Source organism: Meleagris gallopavo, chromosome 1, assembly GCF_000146605.3.
Source record: "Meleagris gallopavo isolate NT-WF06-2002-E0010 breed Aviagen turkey brand Nicholas breeding stock chromosome 1, Turkey_5.1, whole genome shotgun sequence".
Classification (NCBI taxonomy): Eukaryota; Metazoa; Chordata; class Aves; order Galliformes; family Phasianidae; genus Meleagris; species Meleagris gallopavo.
The window spans coordinates 51420450-51443285 of NC_015011.2; the positions used below are offsets into that span (position 1 = coordinate 51420450).

The window sequence follows — 22836 nt, forward strand, 5'->3', positions numbered from 1 at the left end:
CAGTGACAGAGACACAGACAGAATAAATCAGTGATTAACTGTTTTTAAAGGCTCCTCATTTGACTTTTTAGGAAAACTACATTTTTGCATCATGTTCCCAAGCCGTTCCTGGCCACCTGAAGGCAGGCATCTTTTCAGATGTCTCTTCTGCCTTGATGCACCTATGCTAGTTTTTGATAAGCAGTAAGGCCATCAGCCTGCTTGCCCTTTTTAAGGGTATTTTAATGCCTTCAGCAGCACAATGGCAACTTCTGAGTTCCCAGTAAATTACAGTAAAGTCTAAGCAGGATCATTTGAGCTTGAGGCTTGAAATTTTTCCTCATTCCCCTCAGTAATAAGACCACCTTTGGGTGACCAAGAAGCAACTTTTAGTAGTTCAAAGATAAATGTTTACCTTGGAAGAAAAAAAAAATAGCATTTGTATTGTCTAGCTTGTGGAAGCATTTCAAGAAAACATACTCCTGGGCAATAAATTGGTCCTGAGCAATGGTAAAAAAATGATAAAATCAATAAACAAAGATGTGCAAAATTTTCAGGCAAAATATGAATATCTGCTTAGGTTAGTCTACTACAGCATATATCCTGGGGTGGGAGGGGGGGGAAGGAGAAATAGAATTTCATCATATTTTTTGACATCTATCATGATGCAGATGTATTAGGAAGCTGAATTTTCTTCAATGTTTTCTTTATTTGTTGTGATTTGAATGTTTTCTTTATTTGTTGTGAGGAGGGGAGAAAGACAATGAATCTTTTGATCTTTAGACATAGTGTAGACATACACAGTGTGCACTCCAGGTCAGAAAAACACACCAAGATGCAAACATTTATTTTAAACTATGTTGTATTTAGGACTTTACAGAGCACCCAGGAATGGCTGGTTGCCTTTTTAATCACAGTAGCATTTAAGAAAGACTGGAACAGGGCTATAACGAATCACCTTGAAACTGGACAGCAGCATGGAATTCATTACAAGAAAAAAAAACCCTAGCACTCAGAAATGTATTTTTATGCCTTGGATGACAACGTGAAGTAGCCCATAGCCAATGTTTTTATAGACTATTATCTTTCAAATTTGACCTAAAAGCTTCATAAAAGCAAAGTTATTTAGAATAATTTGATTTATAAGTGATGTCCATAAACCACAACTTCGCCACAAGCAGTTGCACAGTGACAAGCAGCACTGGCTATGCTGTCATTGGTAAATACTTTGCAAAAGGAGAGGACTTGTCATTTCAATACCAGCATCCGAGTCAGTATATTGAAACTAAACCCTAAAGTTAAAAATAAAAAAACACAAGTTGTGGGAGTGAACAACTAATTACAGTAATTTCCCAGAAATCAGAATAAGATGCACAGACTCTTATCAAAATTTGAAATAAGTATTTTGGAACAGGTAAGCTTTCAGCTGGTAAGACTGTGTATATGGATACTGTAAAACTGAAAGCAAGAATTGAGTAGCAAGACTCCTTAGAAAGGATTCCTCATGCATTTTTAGGTCTTTTAAACAAGCCTTTGGTATTCTCTCTCTTCAGAATACTTTTTTCTCCCAGAGGGCTCAGACTCCAGGGAATCAGCACTTCCATCGAGGCCTGCAGGGTTTTTTCCATGGAAGACATTTGCAGAAAATGTTCCTCAGCAGCACCAAGAAACATGCTGTCTTTGAACAAAGCTGTTTCTTGAGGCCAGGCAAAATTTGCTGACCTACTTTGGACAAGGATTTATTGACATCCTGAGCTGCAGCTTGCCTCCTGTGCCACTGCCAGGAGAGCTTGAAGCACAGCTGCTGACGGGACGGTGATTAATTTGATTGTCACCAGCACAGCTCTGAACATAAGGCTTTCTCAGGAGGCACATAAAAGGAAACTCAGTGCAGTCACTTGGATTTTGCTGCTAAGGGAGTGAGGGAAGCAGAAAAACAAATCCCAGCACAGTTTAACAAGCCCCTCCAGCACAGGGCTCTTTGCGCCGGTCTTCTGTCACTGGGTGAGGTACAACCAGCCAGGGGAGGCTCACAAGTAATACACTGCACAGTTGACCCTTCAGTGGGAGTAAAGCCATCATTCTTCATCCAGAGTGCAAAAAAGACAGTAGGATAACCAGAAGCAGTATGTCATGGAGATGTCCTTCTGCCTCACCAGTCTACCAACTGGTTATTTCAAACCACCTTGGTTGTTTATACTGGTAGGCACCACAAAGATGTGCTGTATAGCCATGTGACAAATGCAACATGATGAAAAGCATGAGTTTTTGAATTGTGATGAGCTATACTTTGTGCACATCAGTCACAGCCCGTGATCTAGGAAAACACGTCAAAGGATCAGCCACTGTCAACTAGAAGTAATTTCCCTTACAAGCTACAGAGGTCTGCAGGTGAAATTATTACAAGACTGCAACTACTTGGTGGCAACTGCAATGACAGTACAATGGAGACCTCTGTATTTCTAACGAAGACATTTACAATACTTAATCACAGGACCTGATTCCTTATTAACTTGCACTTTTTGTCATCATTTGAAACCTCCCCAAAGAGACTGTACAATGTTGCAAAGTCATCTTCTCATTTAATTTCCTTGTAATATTTACTCTCGTTTTGCACAGCACTGCTCCAACTGGAATATGATGGAAATACTTTCACAGCATTTTGTGCACTGTAACTTTGTAGCACAAAACTGTGTATCCAAAGACACATCTGAAGGAGGTACCATGATGGGGGTCAGATGAGGTTTCAAAACCCTGTAATGATTAAAGGAAGACTCCCAAAACCAGGCCAGTCCAAATCCCTTGATGATGGAGTCACATGTACAGAAACAACCTACGGAACAACCAAACATTATCCATGTTTTGGATAAAGTTGAAAAGAAAACAGCTGAGTAGCAAAGTATTTGGGATAAAATGTTCTCCAGTGGTACCTACTTACAATGCTCACCAGAGTAGAGGTGTAAAGACAGACCTTTAGCACAAACCAGGTCTGTGGCAGGGCTTTATGTTCAAGATGAAAATGGGAAACAGTGTCTTGGAAAATTACTACAAATTACGGACTCTTATAATAAATAAAGAATAAATATTTTTGCCATGGATTATTTCAGCCAACGTGAAAACAAAAACAAAAACAAAAAAAGAAAGAAAGTACCAGAAGGAATAAAACTATGTTTCAATAATTGTAATACCTGAAAGGCATCACATGATTAAACTACTCAAATCTAGTCTAATTCATAAAAGAGTGGGATTCGTTTTAAGTGTGAAAATATGTATGTCTCTATCACAGTTACTCCATAGTGTTTACCACTTTTCCTATACCTCTGAGTGAGAATTGCCTGCAATTGTGTGAGAGAGGCTCCTTGTTCACCTTACTGGTTCAGATAACAAATTGGCTTCCTCATGAAATTCAAATTAAAAAACTATAATGCTGCTCTGTGTAAATTACTATCAAAAGATAAATCAAAAATCATTTTCCAATTAGAGTTTTTCAGGATTCTTTTCACTGTAAATCTTGGGTTTCTCAGGGAGCAATTATTATGCAAGCAGTGATTTTTTTGAACAAAGGCTTCAACAGTGCTGGATAAGTTCTCCAACTATTATTAATTCTATTAAATGGAATTTTGAATTTATAGAAACTCCATCTCCTCTGGCTGGCACAGTTTCCTTACTACAAATTAATTTCCTGCCAAAAATGGTTTGCTTTTATCTGATGATCCAAAGCAGTTCCTTTGATAGAAAAGTAAAATAATTTAATCATTTATTTCTTAAGCTAACCCACAGTTTGGAACAGGAAAAAGAAGTAGGCAACTGGTTTCTTGCAAGTCTTCAAAGATGACGCACATTGTTATAATAACCAGATACTTGGAGTTCACTCAAGTTGTTACCATTTAAACATTAAGATCTAATTAAATCTTCTAATTTTATGGAAGATCTTTTGGCTGATTTCCCAAAAGCATGCAAGGCTCCTATGGAAAACCAGGTAATGGGAATCTGTCCAAGTTTTTTCCTTACAGTAATATCATTTGGGGAACACAAGCCTAGCTGGGGGAAAATTTTCAAAGTTACAGTCAGTGTAACCAATACAATACCACAAATACATTAGATTCAAAATGAAAGGTGTGCATTACCTTCTTGATTTTACTTATTTAGAAACGTGGCACTATGTTTGTGTTCTGTCAAGTAGAGTTTGGTGGTGACGCAACATGGACTCTCTCCAAAGTCTGAATACCTCTTCAACTCTAATAAACAGTCTTACATTTTCCTACAGTCCAGTCTCCCCCACAAAACAGTTACTGAAAGTGACCCTCTCCAATTAACATGTCTCTCTGAATAACGGCCTCACAGTAAGAACTCAGTGAGCTCAGCTTTTATAGAGCTGAAGCTATCCTGCAGACAACACCGAGATTTGGCAAACATAAAACATGGGCAGTGATAGCTAAGTGTGGAATTTAGTTCTCCACATTACCTCTCCTTCACACATCGCTGCCTTTTTCTTTAACATTGGAATCAAAGACCAGAAACAGAACTCTCTAAGTGGGCTGCTAATTCTCTGAACACTGATAAGAGTGCTGTGATCTAAACTAGATGCACAGTGATCCATTGGTTATACAAGCAACTTAAAATATATGTCATAACTAAACCAAGGCTTTGCTTCTACCTCTGCTTTGCTTTTCAGATTAAACTCTTGATTCTTTTCTGTATGTTCTATAATCTTACCCTGTACTATGCCTGTTAATGATTTTTACATCTTGTGTAATTTCTCAGTTTACTAAAATTGTTTTTCAAAAGTGATGCAAGCTTCCAAAGAGATTAGTGGTTTAAATCTGCAAGGAGAGATGTAAACAAAAGGAACACCATTTGAAAGAGAAAGTAGAATATTTATATATCCTGGCAATATCCAAGAAGACATATAAAGGCTCAATACACAGCTTTAAGAAAAGAAAGAAAAAGAAAGGGAGAGAAATTATTTCCCAACAGATTGCCATCTCAGACTTCTAAGTGTAGGCCAATCTCCATTTCTCTTCAGTCTTAAAATGATTTGGCAGTTGTCTACTTCTTGCTCTATGTTCAACAGATGAAAATCAAAGAGAATAGAGCAGATGCTTAATTAAACTACTTCCTTTATTTTACATAATTTTCAGTTCCTGACCTTCTGAATCTGTCTTTACAGCATAATGATAATATAATCCTCTTTCTTCCACATATTTCCTCCTTTCTGGCACTCTAAGTCCATTTCATCCAGGTTCCGTCCCATGGTATCTTTCTTATTCTTTTCTCAGCAGGCTTAAGTTCATGAGTCTCGGTTTAAGAAACTTCACTATGCTTCTTGGAAAGATCTGTTTCACCAGCAGTGTCCTATCTTCACCTACAGCTATTTGATTCCTACAGAATGGGTGGCAGCCATTCTAAGCACTCACAAGCAGGTTTCTGCTGTCTGATGAATACTCCTATGTTTGAAAACTCTTAACATTACAGCAAGAATTGCTAGATTGTGTAAAACAAAATTGCTCCCATTATGATCACTTTAAGTTCTGTGAAAGTTTAATGTTAAAATGGGTTGAAGCATTTAGCCCAGTCTCAAAAGGTTTCCTGCAATACTGGCACACCTTTGCTTTGTGGAAAGTTTACAGAACAGCTATTTTCTTGGTCTGTTTATAAATCCATTGCAAAACAAAAATATCCACAAATCACCCTCCTCCAGCCAAGTTCTCAACAAAGCCAATTCAGTTCAAGTGTTCAAATTGCTGTCAATAGGAAGTGATGACAATGTACTGCAAAACTCCGAGGAACTATAACCAGATAAGAGCTTCTTTAATGGGTACACGCACTAGAGGAACTGTAGTAGCAGTCTGTAATAATTGTCACTTCTCATCACCATGGGAACCAAACAGAGGTCTGCTTTGCTGAAAACACATTAGTAGTGACTCACCTACTGCTTGGGAAGCATGATTATTGAGAATCACTAGACTTGTGTGGGTGACAGAGAACAATATGCCAGCGCGTTACTAAAAAAACTGATGCCATTTCAACCATACTCGGATACAGCAGATTCCTTTGCTAGAGATGCAGGATGCAATCAAGTAAATTAGTGTTTTTTGCTTGCGTTCAATAGTAACAAACTCCCCCTTTATGTTCTGCAGTTTCAGCCCTGTGTGACCTCTACTATGAGAGGATTTTGCCCTAGTGAACAATGTCCTCTGTGTCACATTATACAGTGGGCTTTACCAGGGTGTTCACAACCTTCTTAGTGATGGATTTAATGTTTGAGTAACACAAAAGTTTAGCGCTATGTTTCATCCTCTGAACTGTACTGCAGGGTGGATGGCACACAAAAGATGGGCAGTATCTCTACCTGGGCCACGCAGAGACTGAGAAGTTGAGTCCTCACAACTAAGCTCCAGGTTCTGCATTCAGAAGAAAGCAAAATAAATAAACTGTCCCATTAGTGTAATTCAAAGGGCCAGCTGTCTTCTAGGTGGAACAGTTTGTGCAATGAGATAAAAATTATCATCTAAGAAGAAAGCAGAGCTGTTTTTTCAGCAATGGCAAAGTGTAGTTCCAAACCTGTGCTTAGAGGCCTGGAATTTTTCAAGATTCAGTTGTCTGAGCTGAGATACGTGACTTCCAGAATAATATTTCTGGGGTTTGAAAGAAGCCCAAATGGAAGATTCTTGGATTATGAAGCTGAATGCACTGTCTTTGCTAAAGTACTTTCAAAGTGCAAAGATACTTCCTCAGCTTTGGCTGGAGAAAGAGTGACAACATGAAATAGCACTATAGCCCAGCATTTAGATGTTCTTTCTTTACACATGGTAATTCAACAAAGTTTTGACAAAACCAAAGCATATTCCTTAATAATAATAACTGCCATTCAGTGGCTTCTTGTTTTCTGTTTGTAATTCTCACACTGAACCATCAATGAGAGCCTAAATATCTTCCAAGGGTGCCATCAAAAACGCAGCTGTCAGCTGGCATATAGGGTTTCTTTTATGTTCCTCCTCTTTACAGAAATATCCAGAGATTGTAAGTTTTGAAAGAGTATGCTCATTTCTCCCAGAAATGTCATGTGCTTTCATTAACAAAGGCTTAGGAAATGTTACTCACCGTAGAGGAATTTTGATGAGCAGACAATCAGTTTCTTAAGTGGAATTTAGCCAAGACAGAATACAGTGCACTGTCATAAAGTTTCTACATCTCCGGGTCCTTGGGAAAACAAAACACAAGAGTTTGCTAATCTAAGGCGAGGCCACGGCCCTAGCTCTCCAGTTTGACAAGAACAGCTGTGCATGGCATATATGAATGTACATTTACTACTGAGGTTTCAGCCCATGATACTGAAACATATGTCAGTTGATGGTAAGCTTTTGTGGTGAAAAGATGCAGAGGAACAAAAATACTAAGAAAGAAACCACCGTACCTCCCACACATTCAGAGGACAATCATTATGAGTGTAGTTCTGCAGTGTGCTCACCTCTTTGTAACTTTGCACAAGAAAAATCAGGTGAAGACGTATAAGAAAAAGTTTCAACTGCCAACAAGTTTCGACTCCTTCATCTGTCCCATCACCAGCTCCCGGGAGTTATTCTTAAAGACCACTTTGTTTTGTTCTCAATCCACACAAGGGGCTTCAGATGTCAGTAGCAGAACAAGAGCTGTTTGAATACAGTCTGGTCCATTTTTTTCAGTGATTCTTCCCAGCAAGGGAAGGAGAGATTACTGGTGTCTATCACCAGCTTTTCTAACTGAACTATGTATCCTAGGATGACTGGTTTCTTGTTGGTTTCTGGAGGATTTTTTTGTTTGCTTTGTTGTTTACTTTCCTTTGGGAAAGGCAATCATGGTTAGGTCAGACATGGGCCTTGCTGTTCTCCACTAAATGAACTTGTGTTGTTCAAACCATTTAGATTGTTTGTGGAGCATGTGGTATGGAAACTATACCCTTATGCTACGGTAAGCTGGCAGGAAGCAAAACTGCACATTCATTACCCAACACTATTTGAGTTTTCATCAGCTTGGCTTGTAAGAACAGGAGTCTGCAGATGTAATTTGCAGGCATTCATTCAAAATGAGATATTTTAACACCAACTCTTAATCTTCAAGTTATTTCAGTTTGGTTCTAGGTTAAAGGGGTCAAGTATGAACTGTATATTTGTCTTTAGGAACTGGAAGCTTGAAAGCACTGATAAGCAAAGCAGCAGAGTTCTTGAGAACAGAAGAAAATGTTGCCACAAACAGTTAAAAGCTGGCAAGCAAGAAGTATTTTTATACACTTCTTTTTACAGTTACACACTAACTAAACTTCTGCTTGTTTTAAAGCTGAAGCTGCAAGAAATCATGGTCAGTAATTGCTTATTGGTCTTAACAGGTATTGGGGAAATGGGCACGGATTTCAGGGTTCTCAATGTTTGATTTGATGCCCAAAGTTTCTGTTTTGCTTTTGCTTTTTATTTTAAAAGTGGTTGTTAATCTACTGTAATACATAAGCTTAGTGTGGATTTTTGTGTGTGTGTGTGTAACATTGTGTCTTTTTTAAAAAGTTTGACTAACAAATTATGCAAAAAGTTTTAATAACTATAATACTATAATACTTGTTCAGCCATATGGAAACGTGCCATCTCATTTGATTTATGTTTTGTGAAAAACCTCCAGGTGTTATAAACGCAATGAATGTTAAACCCTCCCATCCATAACTTCCTAACTAATATGCTGAAATAATAACAACACCGATTCTGTTACAATTTGCCATACTTGAGATGACAGGAGATAAATTGGAGACACAAAACTCAAATAGTGATCAAACTCACTACATTTCAAGAGGACACAACGCTGGATTTTAGTCCAGCTATCTCTGACAATACCATCACTCCACGCTCACCGAAGGAAATGTCAATGTAATATCATATAGAATGGAAAACATAACATAATAGTTTGGTTCAATCATATTTTTCACATAATGCTTTATAAAAGAGATAAAGCTGAAGAAAATGAAAACAGACATACATATTATGATGAGATACACTGTCCTTATTTAAACAAATTTCCTTGAGCGATGTATTTTTAAAAGGTGAAAATTAAACGCTAGTATTTGTTTCAATGTATAAAAGTGATGATAGTAATTATAAACAGCCCAATGGTCTTTTGCCTATTTCATCCTAGTAAGTTTTCACAGCAAAAATAGTAAAATTTGCAATATTACCAAAAAGATGCAAATTTGTTAAATATATTACTCTGAAGTAAATTAACAATTAATTTATAAGAATCTACCATAGGAACTATTAAGTGGACAGTAATAATGATTTCCTATATAAAATCTATTAAAAATTTTTGGAGAAAATATATGAAGCGCAGCTGATAGCTGATGAAATCTGCAATATGGCCACAGAGAAATAACTTGCAGATCATCAAAGTTAGCTCTTGTGCAGAAACATCCACCATGAGTTCATTAATTTCATTTTCCTCTGGAGAACAGCAGGAGGTTTCCATAACGCAATCACCATAGCAAACAGATTCAACGTTGTACTTTAAGCTTTACCCGTAGTTGGAACTTGCAACAGTTTAGGTTTTTTGGTGCTCTGATCTGTCTTGCTCTCTGGAAGGCTATGTAAATATAAAAATCTTCAGCAGAAAGACAACTCTCTCTAAAGTACTGGTAACTGGTCTTTGCAGAAAACTGCTAAAAACATAAAAAAATCAGGGATAAAAAGATTTAGCTGAACTGGTAAAGCTACACAGCAACACTACACATAAAGCAGTTAACTAGATCTCTGTTAGAAGCTGTGAGATTTGAGGACTATGCCCTCCAGACACACATGGACATAAACTCCTGGAGCTCACTGGAGAGTCTGCAGCTTTAAAGGTGCTCATATGCACACGTTTTCCGTAGCCCGAATGAGCAGTCAAGCTTTGATTTTGCACCAATGAAGAGCACTTTCAACTATTCTGAACAGCAAAAAAACTCAGATTCCAGTCATCAAGCATAAATGGAAAGCCCCAACCTCAAGAAGGTGCCTCAGCCTTGCTCAGATCAAGCATGATTGTGTTCTTGGCTCAGACACCTTGGCCAGGTTACTGAAATTAGCGTGATGACCAACTTCAGTTCTCTCTGCATGTGAGGGTAAAGCCCATGGAGCTTTAACTATTCACATGATTAAAGACAACCAGTATAGTTGTGTTCTGCTCTACTGGCTCTGCATCCAGCACCAAGACCAGCCAGAACTGTTTCTGGTTCTTCATCTAAATTAGAAAAGGGTTCTCCTTTCTATAGGAAATGTTGGCAGCTTTATAATTCCCCCTCCACCCCAGCTGAACACCACACAGTTCTCTTTTGAAATTTGTCTATGTTTATTTAGTTCACATTCTGAATGGAAGATAAGCTTGCCTTGTTTTTCTTCAGACATGAATTTGTAAAGGACTTCTTTTAATTAGTCATTTAGTTGAAACTCTTAAGTCAGATCCTATAAATTTTCGCTGTCCTACTCTGGCCAGCAGAGCACAAAGCACCACATATTCTCTCCTAACAGGAGGAAAGCTCTGGTGTGTCACATACTGGGTGCCTCATGTTGATCTGCAAGGTGGCCCCAAAAATAGAGAAATATTTGACTGCAGGGATCATGCTGGTCTACACGCTGCTGAGTGCACCGTACCCACAGCAGGTCTCATACTGCTGCAGGGCCATCCACAGTGTGGTTGAAGGGGAGTACAAAGACATTTGATTTTTATTCATACACAAACAGGAAAAGAAACAGCTTCCTTGCTTCACACTTCTCATCAAGAAGGTGGCTTTACCCACTGCTTCGTTTCTGTCTGCACCACTGAGACCTGACCCTGGTTCAGCCCTTAGAAATCACAGTGCAGCTGGAAACACAAGCAGGCGATCTCCAGACTCCTGACAGCAGCTCACAGAGCATCACCACCTGGTTTCTTTCCAACTAACACATCCCAAACACGTAACAGTAATTAAGCCATACTGACCTCCAGCTGTTTTGATCTTGATGTGTTTATTTCCTTCTAATCTTAATTGGAAAACAAAAGGTAAAGAAGGTTAAAACATTGTAACATATCACTCATTTAGAACACAGTTAAACAAAGCATGCAACAGAGGTACTACTGTTCCAAAGACAGCTGCTATTATTATGACAAACACTGTTATTTTTCTTCATTTTTTGTTTTGCAGCACATTTTGGAAGCTCCAGTCAGTGACTTAGCTCTGTGGTGTACATAAGTGACAGCAGCATTTTGTTGTATTAAATCTGAAAAATATTACACGATCTTATAAATATATTTATGGCTTGTCTACTAAGTACTTGTAAACACAATGTTTTATTTCCCACTGTTTAAAAATATAGCATGGAAAAGACACAATTTGCGCTAGGTATCATATAAGAACAGAAGCAAACCTGAAAGCAAGCACTCACTAACCGTTATTACTGAATTTCACCACAGTGCAAGTAAACATCTTCAAATCTAAAAATAGTGCCAAGGCTCTGCAAAGCGCATATATCATCGCCTCTTAATCCTAACAGTATTTTGTTTTCCTTGAATTCACACAGCACTCAGAGCACAGAGAAGCTGTTCAGAAGACAATGTACCACCCTGGCACCATCTGCTCTATGATTCTTCTGCAGAAATTGGAATGTTATTACTTAAATATACGGGAGCAATCACTTGGGTGATTATAAACAGCCCCACTGCCTTAAGAGGGCCCAATGCTGTTAAGTCTGTCTGAAGTAATCACTGAGTTTTAAAGGATAAATACATCTTACCAGATAAAATTTAACCAAGAAAGTGGGAGAAATGCAGTGCACAACCTTTCAATACCTTTTGATGCAGTTTTCGTCTGACTGGAAACCATGGCAGCTGCATCCGATGGCAGACCAACATACACACCCCCATAGTTCCTGATATGAAGAAAAAAATTAACAGACATCAGAGCTTAAGCGAAACACTTCTTCCAACAGCATAAACGTCACACAGCAGCGTTACAAAGACCATGGATGGTCAGAGAGGATGCACAACCAGAGAAGTCCTTCTTTCCCACAGCTGTAGGAAAGTTCTTCTTCTAGAGACCCAAGAGATAGATGATCTGATATCAGAGCATAGCCCTGAGACCACAGAAGCACCTCCTTCTGACAATGCATGCCAGCTAAACAACACTTTGACCTCTCCTGATTAATAAATAGGATCTATACCCCCTCCTCAGGGCCATACTTGAAGAACACTGTTAGTAAGAAAATGCATAAGAGTATTAGATACTTTTGTAGTCCGACCATCTCCCTTTTATGACCATAAAGAATGTATTTCCAGCTCTGAGGCCAGTATAAAAAGCAGAGACTGATGCAAGGAGGTGGAAATGGGGTCCTTAAGAATCTCTGCCATACTTGGAGCTACTTACAGAGTAGCTTCTCTGACCCATTAGGTATTAAATGAATCACATCTCCTCCAGTTCCCGGGTCTCTGAGTTGACTTCTGATTTGTTTGATGACAGAGTTGTACTTCCTTCAATTTCCAGCCCAACAGAGATCTCCTAATGATGCTAATGCCATCTGTGGCAGGGCTGTTGTGATGGCAGAGGCCACTGGCCATTATGGAGCAGATTACTTACCACTGTGAGATATGTGCTCCTCTTGCTGAAAAGCTCCTTTCCCCAACACATTAACAGGGGTGAGGATCACCAATTTTGTGTTTTGAATGAGATTTCCTACTCTTTTTTGCTTTGCTCTGATGGTGTCGTGGGAATTAATATGATGCATATCCAATAGCAAATGTCAATGCAGTCAATTCCAAATAAAGGAAGTACAGCACCTACCTCCTTTTGTCATCATCTGATACAGATTCTTCTGCTCTGTAACAGCAAAAGACGTAAAACACATTAGCAAATAGTTTCTTTCAGATACTCTCACTATCAGGGTAGATTCAGGGGCAAAGGAAGAATGGTATTATTACTGATTCCAGTTTCATTCGGATCACCCACAGTGCTATAAAGTACTCACAAAGGCAAAAAAAAAAAGAATGACAATTTTCCAATCTAATGTATGGAAGAAAGAAAAGGACTGAGAACAGATGTAGCTTACTTGCCTTGATTCCCTCCAGAGATGCCTGAAACTAGGCTTGGGAGCTGAAGCTGGTAAATAAATATATTTCCTGATTGAGTCCCCACATAATGTACAACAACATAAAATCTCTGAACAAAACAGAAACAATTATGGTCTGTTCTTCCATCAACAGAGGACTGGATGAGAGTGGACATCCATGGCATGAGAACAAGGATGAAGAAAGGAACCTTCACAGTAGCTGCGCCCAAATGTGTTCTAGAACCCCTATATAAAGTGAGGTACTGCTACTACTGAAGTCAGAGCTGTTTCCCAATCAACAAATTGCAAAATTAATCCCTTATAAATGGGCAATCAGTTTTCTTTTACTGTCTGGGTAAAATGGATAAGGAGTCACTGAAGTTTGACTACCCCTCCTTGAAATACTGCCCAGTGTAACTAAACCAGAGCAGAGGGTAAAGATAAGAAGGCAAATGTGGTTCTGTCAATGTGATTCCTTGTGGGTAATAGTACCCCAGCTGCGCTCTCAGCCTGTGCCTCAGCATCAGCCTTCGCTCAAAGTATTCACATACCTTTAACTAAATATTTAGACTTTGAACTCTGCTGCTTGCACAGGTTGTTCAGCTGGGTAACGTCACCTGGATATTCTCATTTAGGGAGAAATTGCCTGAATTATGGGGGCAATGAAAAGATACTCCCCAACATCAGCTCAGCTATGAATTTGTAGTCTGCTCCCCAGGCAATAAAACGGAGGGCTGACTGTTACCCACTTAGTGCTAACTTCATATTGAAAGGATTTTCTGAACGAGGATACGGAACAATGGTGTATGCCATTTCTCATTGTAATTTATTTATTCTGAAAAGTAGGTGTAGTAAGGGAGAAAGTGTAGATCTGACAAGGTGTAAGAAGACTCTACAGAAGGATCTGAGCAGGCTGGATCAATGAGCTGTGGCCAACCATATTGGGCTTCAGTGGCCCTGCCTGTGGCAGGGGGGTTGGAGCTTGATGATCCCTGAAGTTCCTTCCAACCCAGGCCATTCTGTGATGCTGTGAAAACTAAGTGCCAGGTCCTGCACTTCAGTCTCAAAAACCCCATGCAGTGCTACCGGCTTGGGGAAGAGTGGGTGGCAAACTGAGTGAAGGAAAAGGATCTGGGATTGTTAACAGACAGCCAACTGAATCAGAAATAGTGCAGGCAACGTGACCCAGAGGTGACTGTCCCTCTGTACTCAGCACTGGTGAGGCTGTACCATGAATACTGTGTTCAGTTCTACAAGAAAGACACAATCTTAAATGCAGGAAGATGTCCCTTAGAGCTCAGTCAGTGCTCTGCTGGGCAGATAGCAAGTTTTGCGCTACAAATTAGAAATAATCTCACACATCTTCTTTGTATGCAGCAGAGCATCCCAAACTGTCCACTGTGTATCAGCACAGTGAATAGGGATACACAGTTCTTTTTAACATTTAAGTACTCTGGGTGACTATCCTTTGGGTAAACTGCAAAGGGCATCCCACTGGCTGCTGTGTTTGCCCATGTCTTATCACTCAAGAGACAGTGACCAACAGAATTACAGAATTGTACGGGTAGGAAGGGACCTCAAGAGATCACCAAGTCCAACTCCCTGCTCAAGTAGGTTCCCTACAGAAGGTTGTACAGGTAGGCATCCGGATGGGTCTCGAATATCTCTGGAGAAGACAACTCCACAACCCCTCTGGGCAGCCTTACTCTCTGGCCTTCTTGCTAATGCTGTCTAGATGGGTAAGAAGAATATCCTCTGCCACTACCCAGCCTCAGCTCTCCTGTACACAGCCAGAAAAAAGCAAAGATCCCTTTCCTTGAGGGCTGCATGAAGCTGCTTTATCACTCTGCCCAGCTCCAGCAGAAGAAAGAGGAAAGCATATGTATATCAATGGGTAGGAGTGAGCTGTGTATTTTTAGTTTTTAAAAAAATGACCACGCTTTTAGAAAGGAACTTTGGGTGCCAGGAGATCACAAACAATCATTTCTGTTGAAGCAAACAAATGTGTCACTGGATTATCTCATACAACTGGAAACAGTTTCTATAATCCAGATTAACCATTATGCAGAGAAAAGAATCCTTTTAAAGCACTGACAAGTTCAAGAGTGGCTCGAAGCCCTAAAATGGAGTTGTAAGAATAACAATCAATATTGTCCAACAGGAAATTAATGTCAATGTTTAAAAAAGCTTCTGCCAGGCAACAGGGCTATTTCGTTCTGTTCTAGCAATGTTCCATTATGGGGCATCACTGAGCAATTATTGTCATTCTCTCACCAAAACAAATAACCCAGGACTATGATTAAGCAGGCTAGATTTTTTAAACATTTTGCTTTCCTCCTTTTCTCTTAATAGCTACAAATCAAAGTCTGATTTTAAAATGCCTTTTCTCTTAAATTCTCAACAGCGAATATAGTCGGAACAGACCACAGTTTTTGGAATGGGTGATGTCTGGGTTCAATCTGCCATACTGCTACTACTGAGCAGACAGAGGAAGAACAGAGAAGTGTTCAGAGAAAAATAAAGAAAAATGTGGACACTGCCAATGGAGGAAGAAGCCATTTTCCACCTTTCCAATAGGTCATTTCAAAGCAGCATGGGAATGAGTACTGCTCCAGTTTACATATTACGCATTTTCGCACATGTCTTGCCTTCATAAGCTGTAATCTCTAGTTTAAGGCACCATTTTGAAAGGTGCACACTAATTTCAAATGTTTAAATTTCTAGGAGCCAGCTAAGGCCGATGGAACCACTGCTGCTCATGCATCCATGCTGCATGAGCAGAGGTGGCCTCAGGGAGTGAGCTGCAATGGTGACACTCAGCCACATGGGAATGGGAATGAAAGGCAGTTCCCTTGGCTTCAGCAGCACTCTAATTGCTGCAACTCCCAGGCTCACTCTCCCCTCTCCTCTTCTGTAAGTCTTTAGCTTCCCCTTTTGACAAGGATGAAAGAAAAATCTAGCATAAAAATAACCTATATAAAATAACCATTTTGCATCAAAGAGCCTCTATTTATGGTATCCTCCAGGCAGAACAAGTTATGATATGCCTTTCTGCACCAGGAATGGACGGTAACTCAATAGGCTGGACCAGAAAGTCTGATGTGCTTTGCAGTGATCTGATGCTGTGCCACTGCACCTTCCCTTAGACACTGTTGACATCTGCTGCAAAGGGGCTGAGATCACATTTTTCAGCAGGTGACGTAGGTGGAATCCTGCAAGTGGTAGGCAGATTTAACAGCAAATTCACATAACAGCGTCTATTTTCAGCTAGAATAAATGTTTCTTTTGGTAAGGATTTGTCTGTCCCAAGAGGATTCCTGTAAGTCTGAAAAATATTCTTAGTTATCCAGCTGTCAGTTTTCACATCCACCAGTCCTGAGTCCATTTGACAACAAACAAGCTGCCATTTTTCATGTAGTATTTTAAATATAAAATGACAGGCATTCACATTAATTCATTCCATCCACATTTTTCTTATCTCAGGTTTTATGGCTTCATCCACGTTGAGCTCCAGTATTATGCAGACTCCTTCTAGTAGTGCTCAGCACTGCCACCAGAAATGACTCATTAAACTTTGCACAAGTGACAGATTGTGTCACTTTAGTTTCCCAGTATTTCTTCGGACCAAAGGACAAGGACTATCAATTTGTATTTGATGGATTTCTCCCCAGTATTTTGAAACAGGCTAAAATTATTGTATCCTTTCCTTCCTACTGCTACTAATCTTCATCTAGGCACACTTTCAACAGGCATCACACTGTTTTGCAGTGTATACTTTATCCCTTCCATATCCAAGCTTTCCCAGATAGCACAACGTCCTTCCTTTAGAAGCATTGCAAGTGAGTTGCTTGAAGCTAGCTGACAGGTTCACCAGTTATTTATAGGCTGGAGTATACAGGAGGAGATCACATTCCCAGATAAAATGCCCTTTTTGTTCTGACCTCAATCTCAAGAGAACTTAGCATGGACAATTATATCATCATCCTGATGTTAGTAGTGGAGCAACCCAAGGCCAAACATGCCCAACCTAAGGCCCAGAGGGCCAAGCAGCTTCCTTGCGGCCACCGGTAGGCTCTGAGCAGGATCCAGCCCTCCTTAGATCCACCCAGCTGCTGGAGTCCCAGCGGGTTGCAGGACTCAGGAAACAAGAAATCTTCTGAATTACAATAACCGAATCCCGTGCTGAAAAGTGTGATACAAGTGAGAACACACCTAAATGCTTTTCTTGACCACAGTAAACATGACTGAAATAGTTTCTTTTTTTTCCGGTGTTCTACTTCTGTTGTAAAAATCTGCTGCTAAATACTAGGATGATTGATCTAGGACTTTTCTGGTTATACTGCTGTTTCTCTCCCTTTAACAGATCTGTGTTTCTGAGGCCTGACTAGAAGACTCAATCATACTATTACTCACACACATTGTTCTGCTGGCTCCACTGTACTTATCTGAATGACTAATGGTTCCAGGACCAACTCTCTTTCTTGCAGTCAGCACTAAAATTTTGTTTTTTTTTCTAAGTTATCTTACTACTTTTGACAGACAGATTATCTGTCACTAAGTATAAACACAGTTCTACATGTACCCATAGCTTCAAACGCAGAGATGTCTACTACATTCTTAATTTAACAGTGCTTGCAGATTTTGAAATGTAAAACTATTAAAGAACAAAGAAACAGAGGCAGTTGTACGTAGTTGTTTAAATTACCTAAATTGCTTGAACAACACAAGAAGACCCTAATATAAATTGAAAACAGTGTTTCTGGATACACAGGAGTGTTGAGCGCATGAATGCTGCAGGCTATATCAAAAGGGCTTCCTCATAAGCCTGCCTTTTGCAATTTGCTTATTGTCTGAGACTGAAAAGCCAGACCAAATAGGTAACACAAATCTCAAGAGTACCTGTCACAACAGCATTCATCTCACAAATGAGACCCGTCTTTAATTCTAAGCCATACTCTCTAATAGCAAGGACAAGCCTGTGCTTAAGATCTTCTCTCCAGGTGTTTATCTGACAGGCCTTATTTCTACACCAGGATTCTTCTGTAGAAGAATCAGTAGGTATTTAAAATGAACTAAGTAAAATCAAAGATTGTCGCTGTTGCACAATATGAAAATACATCCCCAGATTCTCAGTCTCAAACTCCAGAGGCAAATAATTCTATGAAATAGAAGGCAAGACCTGGGGACGCCTTCTTTAGTGTTTTCTTTGATAGCAAAATAAATTTATGTCTGATTAAATCTGTCCCTGCACATTTTGCATCAGGAAATGAAAAACAGGCTGAGAAGGGCTAATCTTTTGCTGCAGCTTTTCTGAAAACCAGAAACTGGCAACAGGCAGCAGGGCAACAGAGGTTCAGGTCTTCCACATTTGGAGAAAAACAGGATGGGTAGGGCTGCCCCCTGCTCCTCAGCAACAGGAATAAGAGACAGAAAGAGGAATGATAGATGCTATCTTCAGTTCAAATAAAGTAAAGGCCATAACTTTCCCTAACAAATGAGGCTTTGCTTGCAGCCAGTTAGGAAGGTGAGTGTTTTCAAAAGGAAGTCTGGATGGGTCACCAGGTCTCTCACAAAGTGGGAACATTTGCCTGAGTATCTCATTAGAATCTCCCACAGGGCTGAGTGGAAGCTCATGTTTCACTTCATACAATGACATGCCCCTTTCAGAAAGCTGTACTGGCACATGATGGGGAATAGTCTATAGTTGTATGACCAGCTAAGGAAGACGACTTTCTCAATGGAGGCTGAGAAATAGAAGGGGAGTCTGTAGAATAGTAAACATGAGGTGGTTTTGAGGAGGTGGAAGTTGTCACCAATGACAATAAACTCCTGACAGTGTTGATAACACTAGGAGCCAGATGAATCATTACGTGTGACTAAATCCAGTGTAAGACTAGCAGGACTGAAAATAAGTCCAGGATTACATGTTTGAAAGGGCAGAGCAAGTACTTACGCATCTTTAGTAGTCCCTGTGGCACCTAGAATGAAAAGGAAAAAAAAAAAGTATGTTTACAAGATAATGGCATAATCCTTAAACCAACTGGTAGTACAATAAGCATTTTCCTCTCTGTCTTAAACAACTTTCTTACGCATACTGTAAAAGAGAGATAGATATAGCTTTTTGGTGATTTTGTCTGCTACAAAGTCACTGCTGCTAACCAAGCAATTACCCCTAAATGCCTACTTATTTTGAGCATGCGCCATTTGATCCAGCTGCAGATTCAGCACTACATGTGTAAATGCTGCTCCATTCTTCCTGCCAGACAAACAGAGCTTTATAAAACAACTAGACAGAAACACTATAAACGCTGGGACACAATCCACCCAAAGCTCCAGTCAGCTCCTAAACAGATCAACCACCCCGTAATTCATCTTGGTGTTTAACTAAAAGCAAAAAGACAAAAGCCACAACTGGGCTGCCTGATCTCAGTGATCGATTTTTTGGTGACTCAGATCCTTCTTGCTGGGAGAGGCACGTTCACTCAAGTATGAACTCTTTCTCATTCCTCCCAAGTTATTAATGCTGTGTGGCTATTACTGGTATGTCATTCACCTGAGTAATCAGCAAAATATCCCTCCTACTAATTACAATGGCGAGAGTAGACACTAGAAAACGTTTCAGTTCTCTTTTTTCCCTTCCTCCGAGTGTTTAGCAGGAAGATGGCATCTGAGCTCACTCTGCAGAAACTACAGTTATCAAGCCAACAGATACTAGGGTTGGTTTTTTTCAGCTCTGCAACTTTATTTCTTTTAAAACTTTATGTTTGCTGCTGAAAAATATCCATAATGAGCAAGCATCTTTCACCTTACTCCAGTATGTGATAATGCGCCTTCTGCGCCTTGACTTCAAAACCAAAGAGGAAGAGAACTTTAAAGGCCAGAATGGCCTTCCAGCATTGCCTACCTGAATGGATAGCTGGAACAGAAGGAAACATCCCTCCTTACTGCTAACTCTTGAGGATAATTTCACTCCTGTTATCCCCTTTGCCTAGTAACGCTACAGACTCATCTTGTATGACCATACAGATTTCTTCGAGAGCCAGCAAAATCTCAGTTCTGCTGTATGTATCAGTAGAAACTCTTAACTAAGCTGAAAGATGCACCTCTATGAGTAGACAAGCTTTAACTAGCTTTTAACATTCTACCAGGCAGCTACCTGAGACTTTTGGCTCTGGAGGTGCATCTACACGGTATTACAGAGAAACCCTCCAAATTAATTGTGTCCAGATGGAAGGCTGGCACTGCAGCACCACATGCAAGCCCGCTCTTGGCTGACGTGGGAAGATATCTTTTGCTACTACCCAGGCTAGTTGGCTCCGAGTCAGCCCAGCTGTGTGTCTCCAGGATACCACCCTGCACATCGAGACAGAGCCCAGGCGTCCACAACAGCTCAGACAGCAGATATTTTGGGAAGTCTAATCACATTGCTGTAGGCAGCAGGATTTTTTTCAGTAGAAATAATTATTATGTTCTGAGACTGTTCTGCACTAGAACTACAACTTTCTTATTTTCTTACAACAGCTAAGCTCGCTTACAACAAACAAACTTGATTTCTTCAAAAGGGTTCAAGGTCTTTTGTGAAGCCTTCGCTGAGCTCTTGTCAAGTCCGAGCCAGGCTCTCAGCACTTTGGATCTTGGTAGGACAAAGGGAAATGGTTTCAAACTAAAAGAAGGAAGATCTGGACTGGCTATAAGGAAGAAGTTTTTAATAAGAGTGGTGAAGCACTGAACAGGTTGCCTAGAGAGGCACTGAATCCCCATCACTGGTAACATTCACAATCAGGATGGAGGAGCTCTGTGCACCTATCCAGCTGTAGATGTCCCTGTTCATTGCAAGGGAGTCAGACTAGATGACCTTTGACAGTCTCTTGCAACTCAAATGATTCTACGATTTAAATAAATTAAACCTTCCATGCAGGAAACATACCAGAATTGTTTGATACGTAGACTGAGACCTTAGCTGGGTGGGAAGAACTGTCGGCCTACATTTCTGCATTTCTGAATGTAGAGACACAAGTTCCAAACAATCATCAAGCACACTTCAAAGCCATAGCCATGCTCAATGCCATGCCTCTCTTCCGAGCATTACTTAGAGAACTGTGCATCACCTCTGTCCCCACCAGCAGCATGGGAGCCAGCTCTGGACATAAGATGGGTCAGCTCAGGGCTGGAAGTCCACATGGCAGGCAGGCATTAGGGTACAAATATACAAGCACTCTGGGACAGAAGCTGTCTCAGACCTTTTAGCTTGGAGTTCATGTCTGTGTTGGAGAGCAAAGCAATGCTACGAGTGCTCCCAACTCCCAGCAACTAGTCCCTTTGGCATTAGGGACTGTGCCACAACTGGAATTCCCTGCAGCTTTTTGAAATGCTCCTCACACAGAAACACTGAGAACTAAGTATGATGAAAACAAATTCACTTCTTAAGAAGTAATTTTTACTGGCTTGTTTCCCTTTGTTTTTATAAGCACAAAGAATTAGGTTACCCTCACCCCCATTGATGGGATTCCATCACAGTTTCAGTACCGTAATTTCTCATCTTCACTAGCAGAAGTGAAACCAGAATGTAGTCCAAATACACTTGAGTACCACTAAAGTGTCTGAATAGAGACCTGTAAGTGCTTCCAGTTCACAAAACAGTTTTCTTGCTGGTAGTGCTGTGCTTGAAGATGAACACCACTTCAGTTAAGCGGCTTAAAACTTTCTCTGTGTAAAAATACATAAAGTTTCTTCACTGGGGAGCCTGAATAGCCCTTATACACAGTTTTTATTTCACAATGGACCCAATAACGTTGTACTTTGCAAAGACTTGTGTTTATTTTTAAAGTCCAGTCCACTCACCCTCACTCTTATTACTTCACCAATATGTTTCTTTAACTCTTCATATTTTTTGTAAGCAACACATTATTCCAGTTTCTCAAGTTCCTCCTGCCAGAAGTTCAGTCAAAGTATCTTGTTTAGCAACTATTCACAAATAGCTCTTCCACCGACAGCAAGACTTAGTGCTCTTGTAGCCATGATGATTTAGAAATATGACTTGAAAAAGGCTTTTCTGAAAGCTTTTCAGTTTTTTTCAATTACATCGGCTTGGCCTAAAGAAAGGCAGCACTTGACCCTACAAACCTTGCCTTCATCAACTCACAGTGGTTTTGCCATGCAGCAAATAGGCAAGCTCACTGTAGAGGTGGTAACAGCAAAGAGAGCTGAACCCTCCCTGTAGCATGCAGAGTGACTGGGGATCTGAGGAATCATAAGAGGCACTGCTTTGCTCGCTTAGCAGATTTGTAAATGAGCATATCCCAAAGCATCCTCCTTTCAATGAGAGGGGGTCTGAACTTTCAAAACAAAAGCAGGATTTCAGTAACTTCAGGGCGAACGCAATAGATGGTTGAGAGAAATTGGTAGCCAAAGAGTATATTCCTCCATTTTCAAACAATATTTACTTGCAAATACTCCAAATGATAACAGAAAAATGCAATAAAATATTAAAAATTACATATACATGCATGCAACACATCTGAAGTTTTCTGTCATATGCTCCCTTTTGATTTATGCCAAAAAAAAGCAACATGGAACCAAATCCTAACATCATAGGAATTCTTTGTTGTGGGTGCCCCATCCCCGGAGACGCTCAAAAGCCAGGCTGGGTGGGGCCTTGGGCAGCCTGAGCTGGTAGGTAGCAGCCCTGCCCATGGTATGGGCATTGGAGCTGGATGGGCTTTAAAGTCCCTTCCAACCCAAGCCATTCTGTGATGCTAAGATTCTATTCTGATCTACCTTTTTTTTT

At 40.1% G+C, this 22836-nt stretch overlaps 1 protein-coding gene across 1 annotated transcript; it reads right to left on the bottom strand.

Annotated features, from left to right (window-relative positions):
• Nucleotides 1-10997: 10997 nt before the first annotated feature.
• C1H12orf75 (chromosome 1 C12orf75 homolog) lies at nt 10998-19142 on the bottom strand. The gene is made up of 5 exons (XM_010712711.1): nt 19139-19142; nt 19003-19027; nt 12785-12820; nt 11797-11876; nt 10998-11228 (listed from the first exon to the last, which is right to left on the bottom strand). The coding sequence occupies exons 1-5, from the start codon at nt 19140-19142 to the stop codon at nt 11125-11127; spliced, it is 249 nt and encodes an 82-aa protein (XP_010711013.1). The 3' UTR covers nt 10998-11124.
• Between the last annotated feature and the right edge of the window lie 3694 nt (nt 19143-22836).

Bases quoted from the DNA above. Each gene is read 5' to 3' on its own strand.
- C1H12orf75 (XM_010712711.1), bottom strand. The intron at 12,821-19,002 runs GTAAGTACTTGC...TTGCTGTTACAG, and splicing joins ACAGGGACTACTAAAGATGC to AGCAGAAGAATCTGTATCAG. The intron at 11,229-11,796 runs GTATTGAAAGGT...AATATTTTTCAG, and splicing joins GACGAAAACTGCATCAAAAG to ATTTAATACAACAAAATGCT.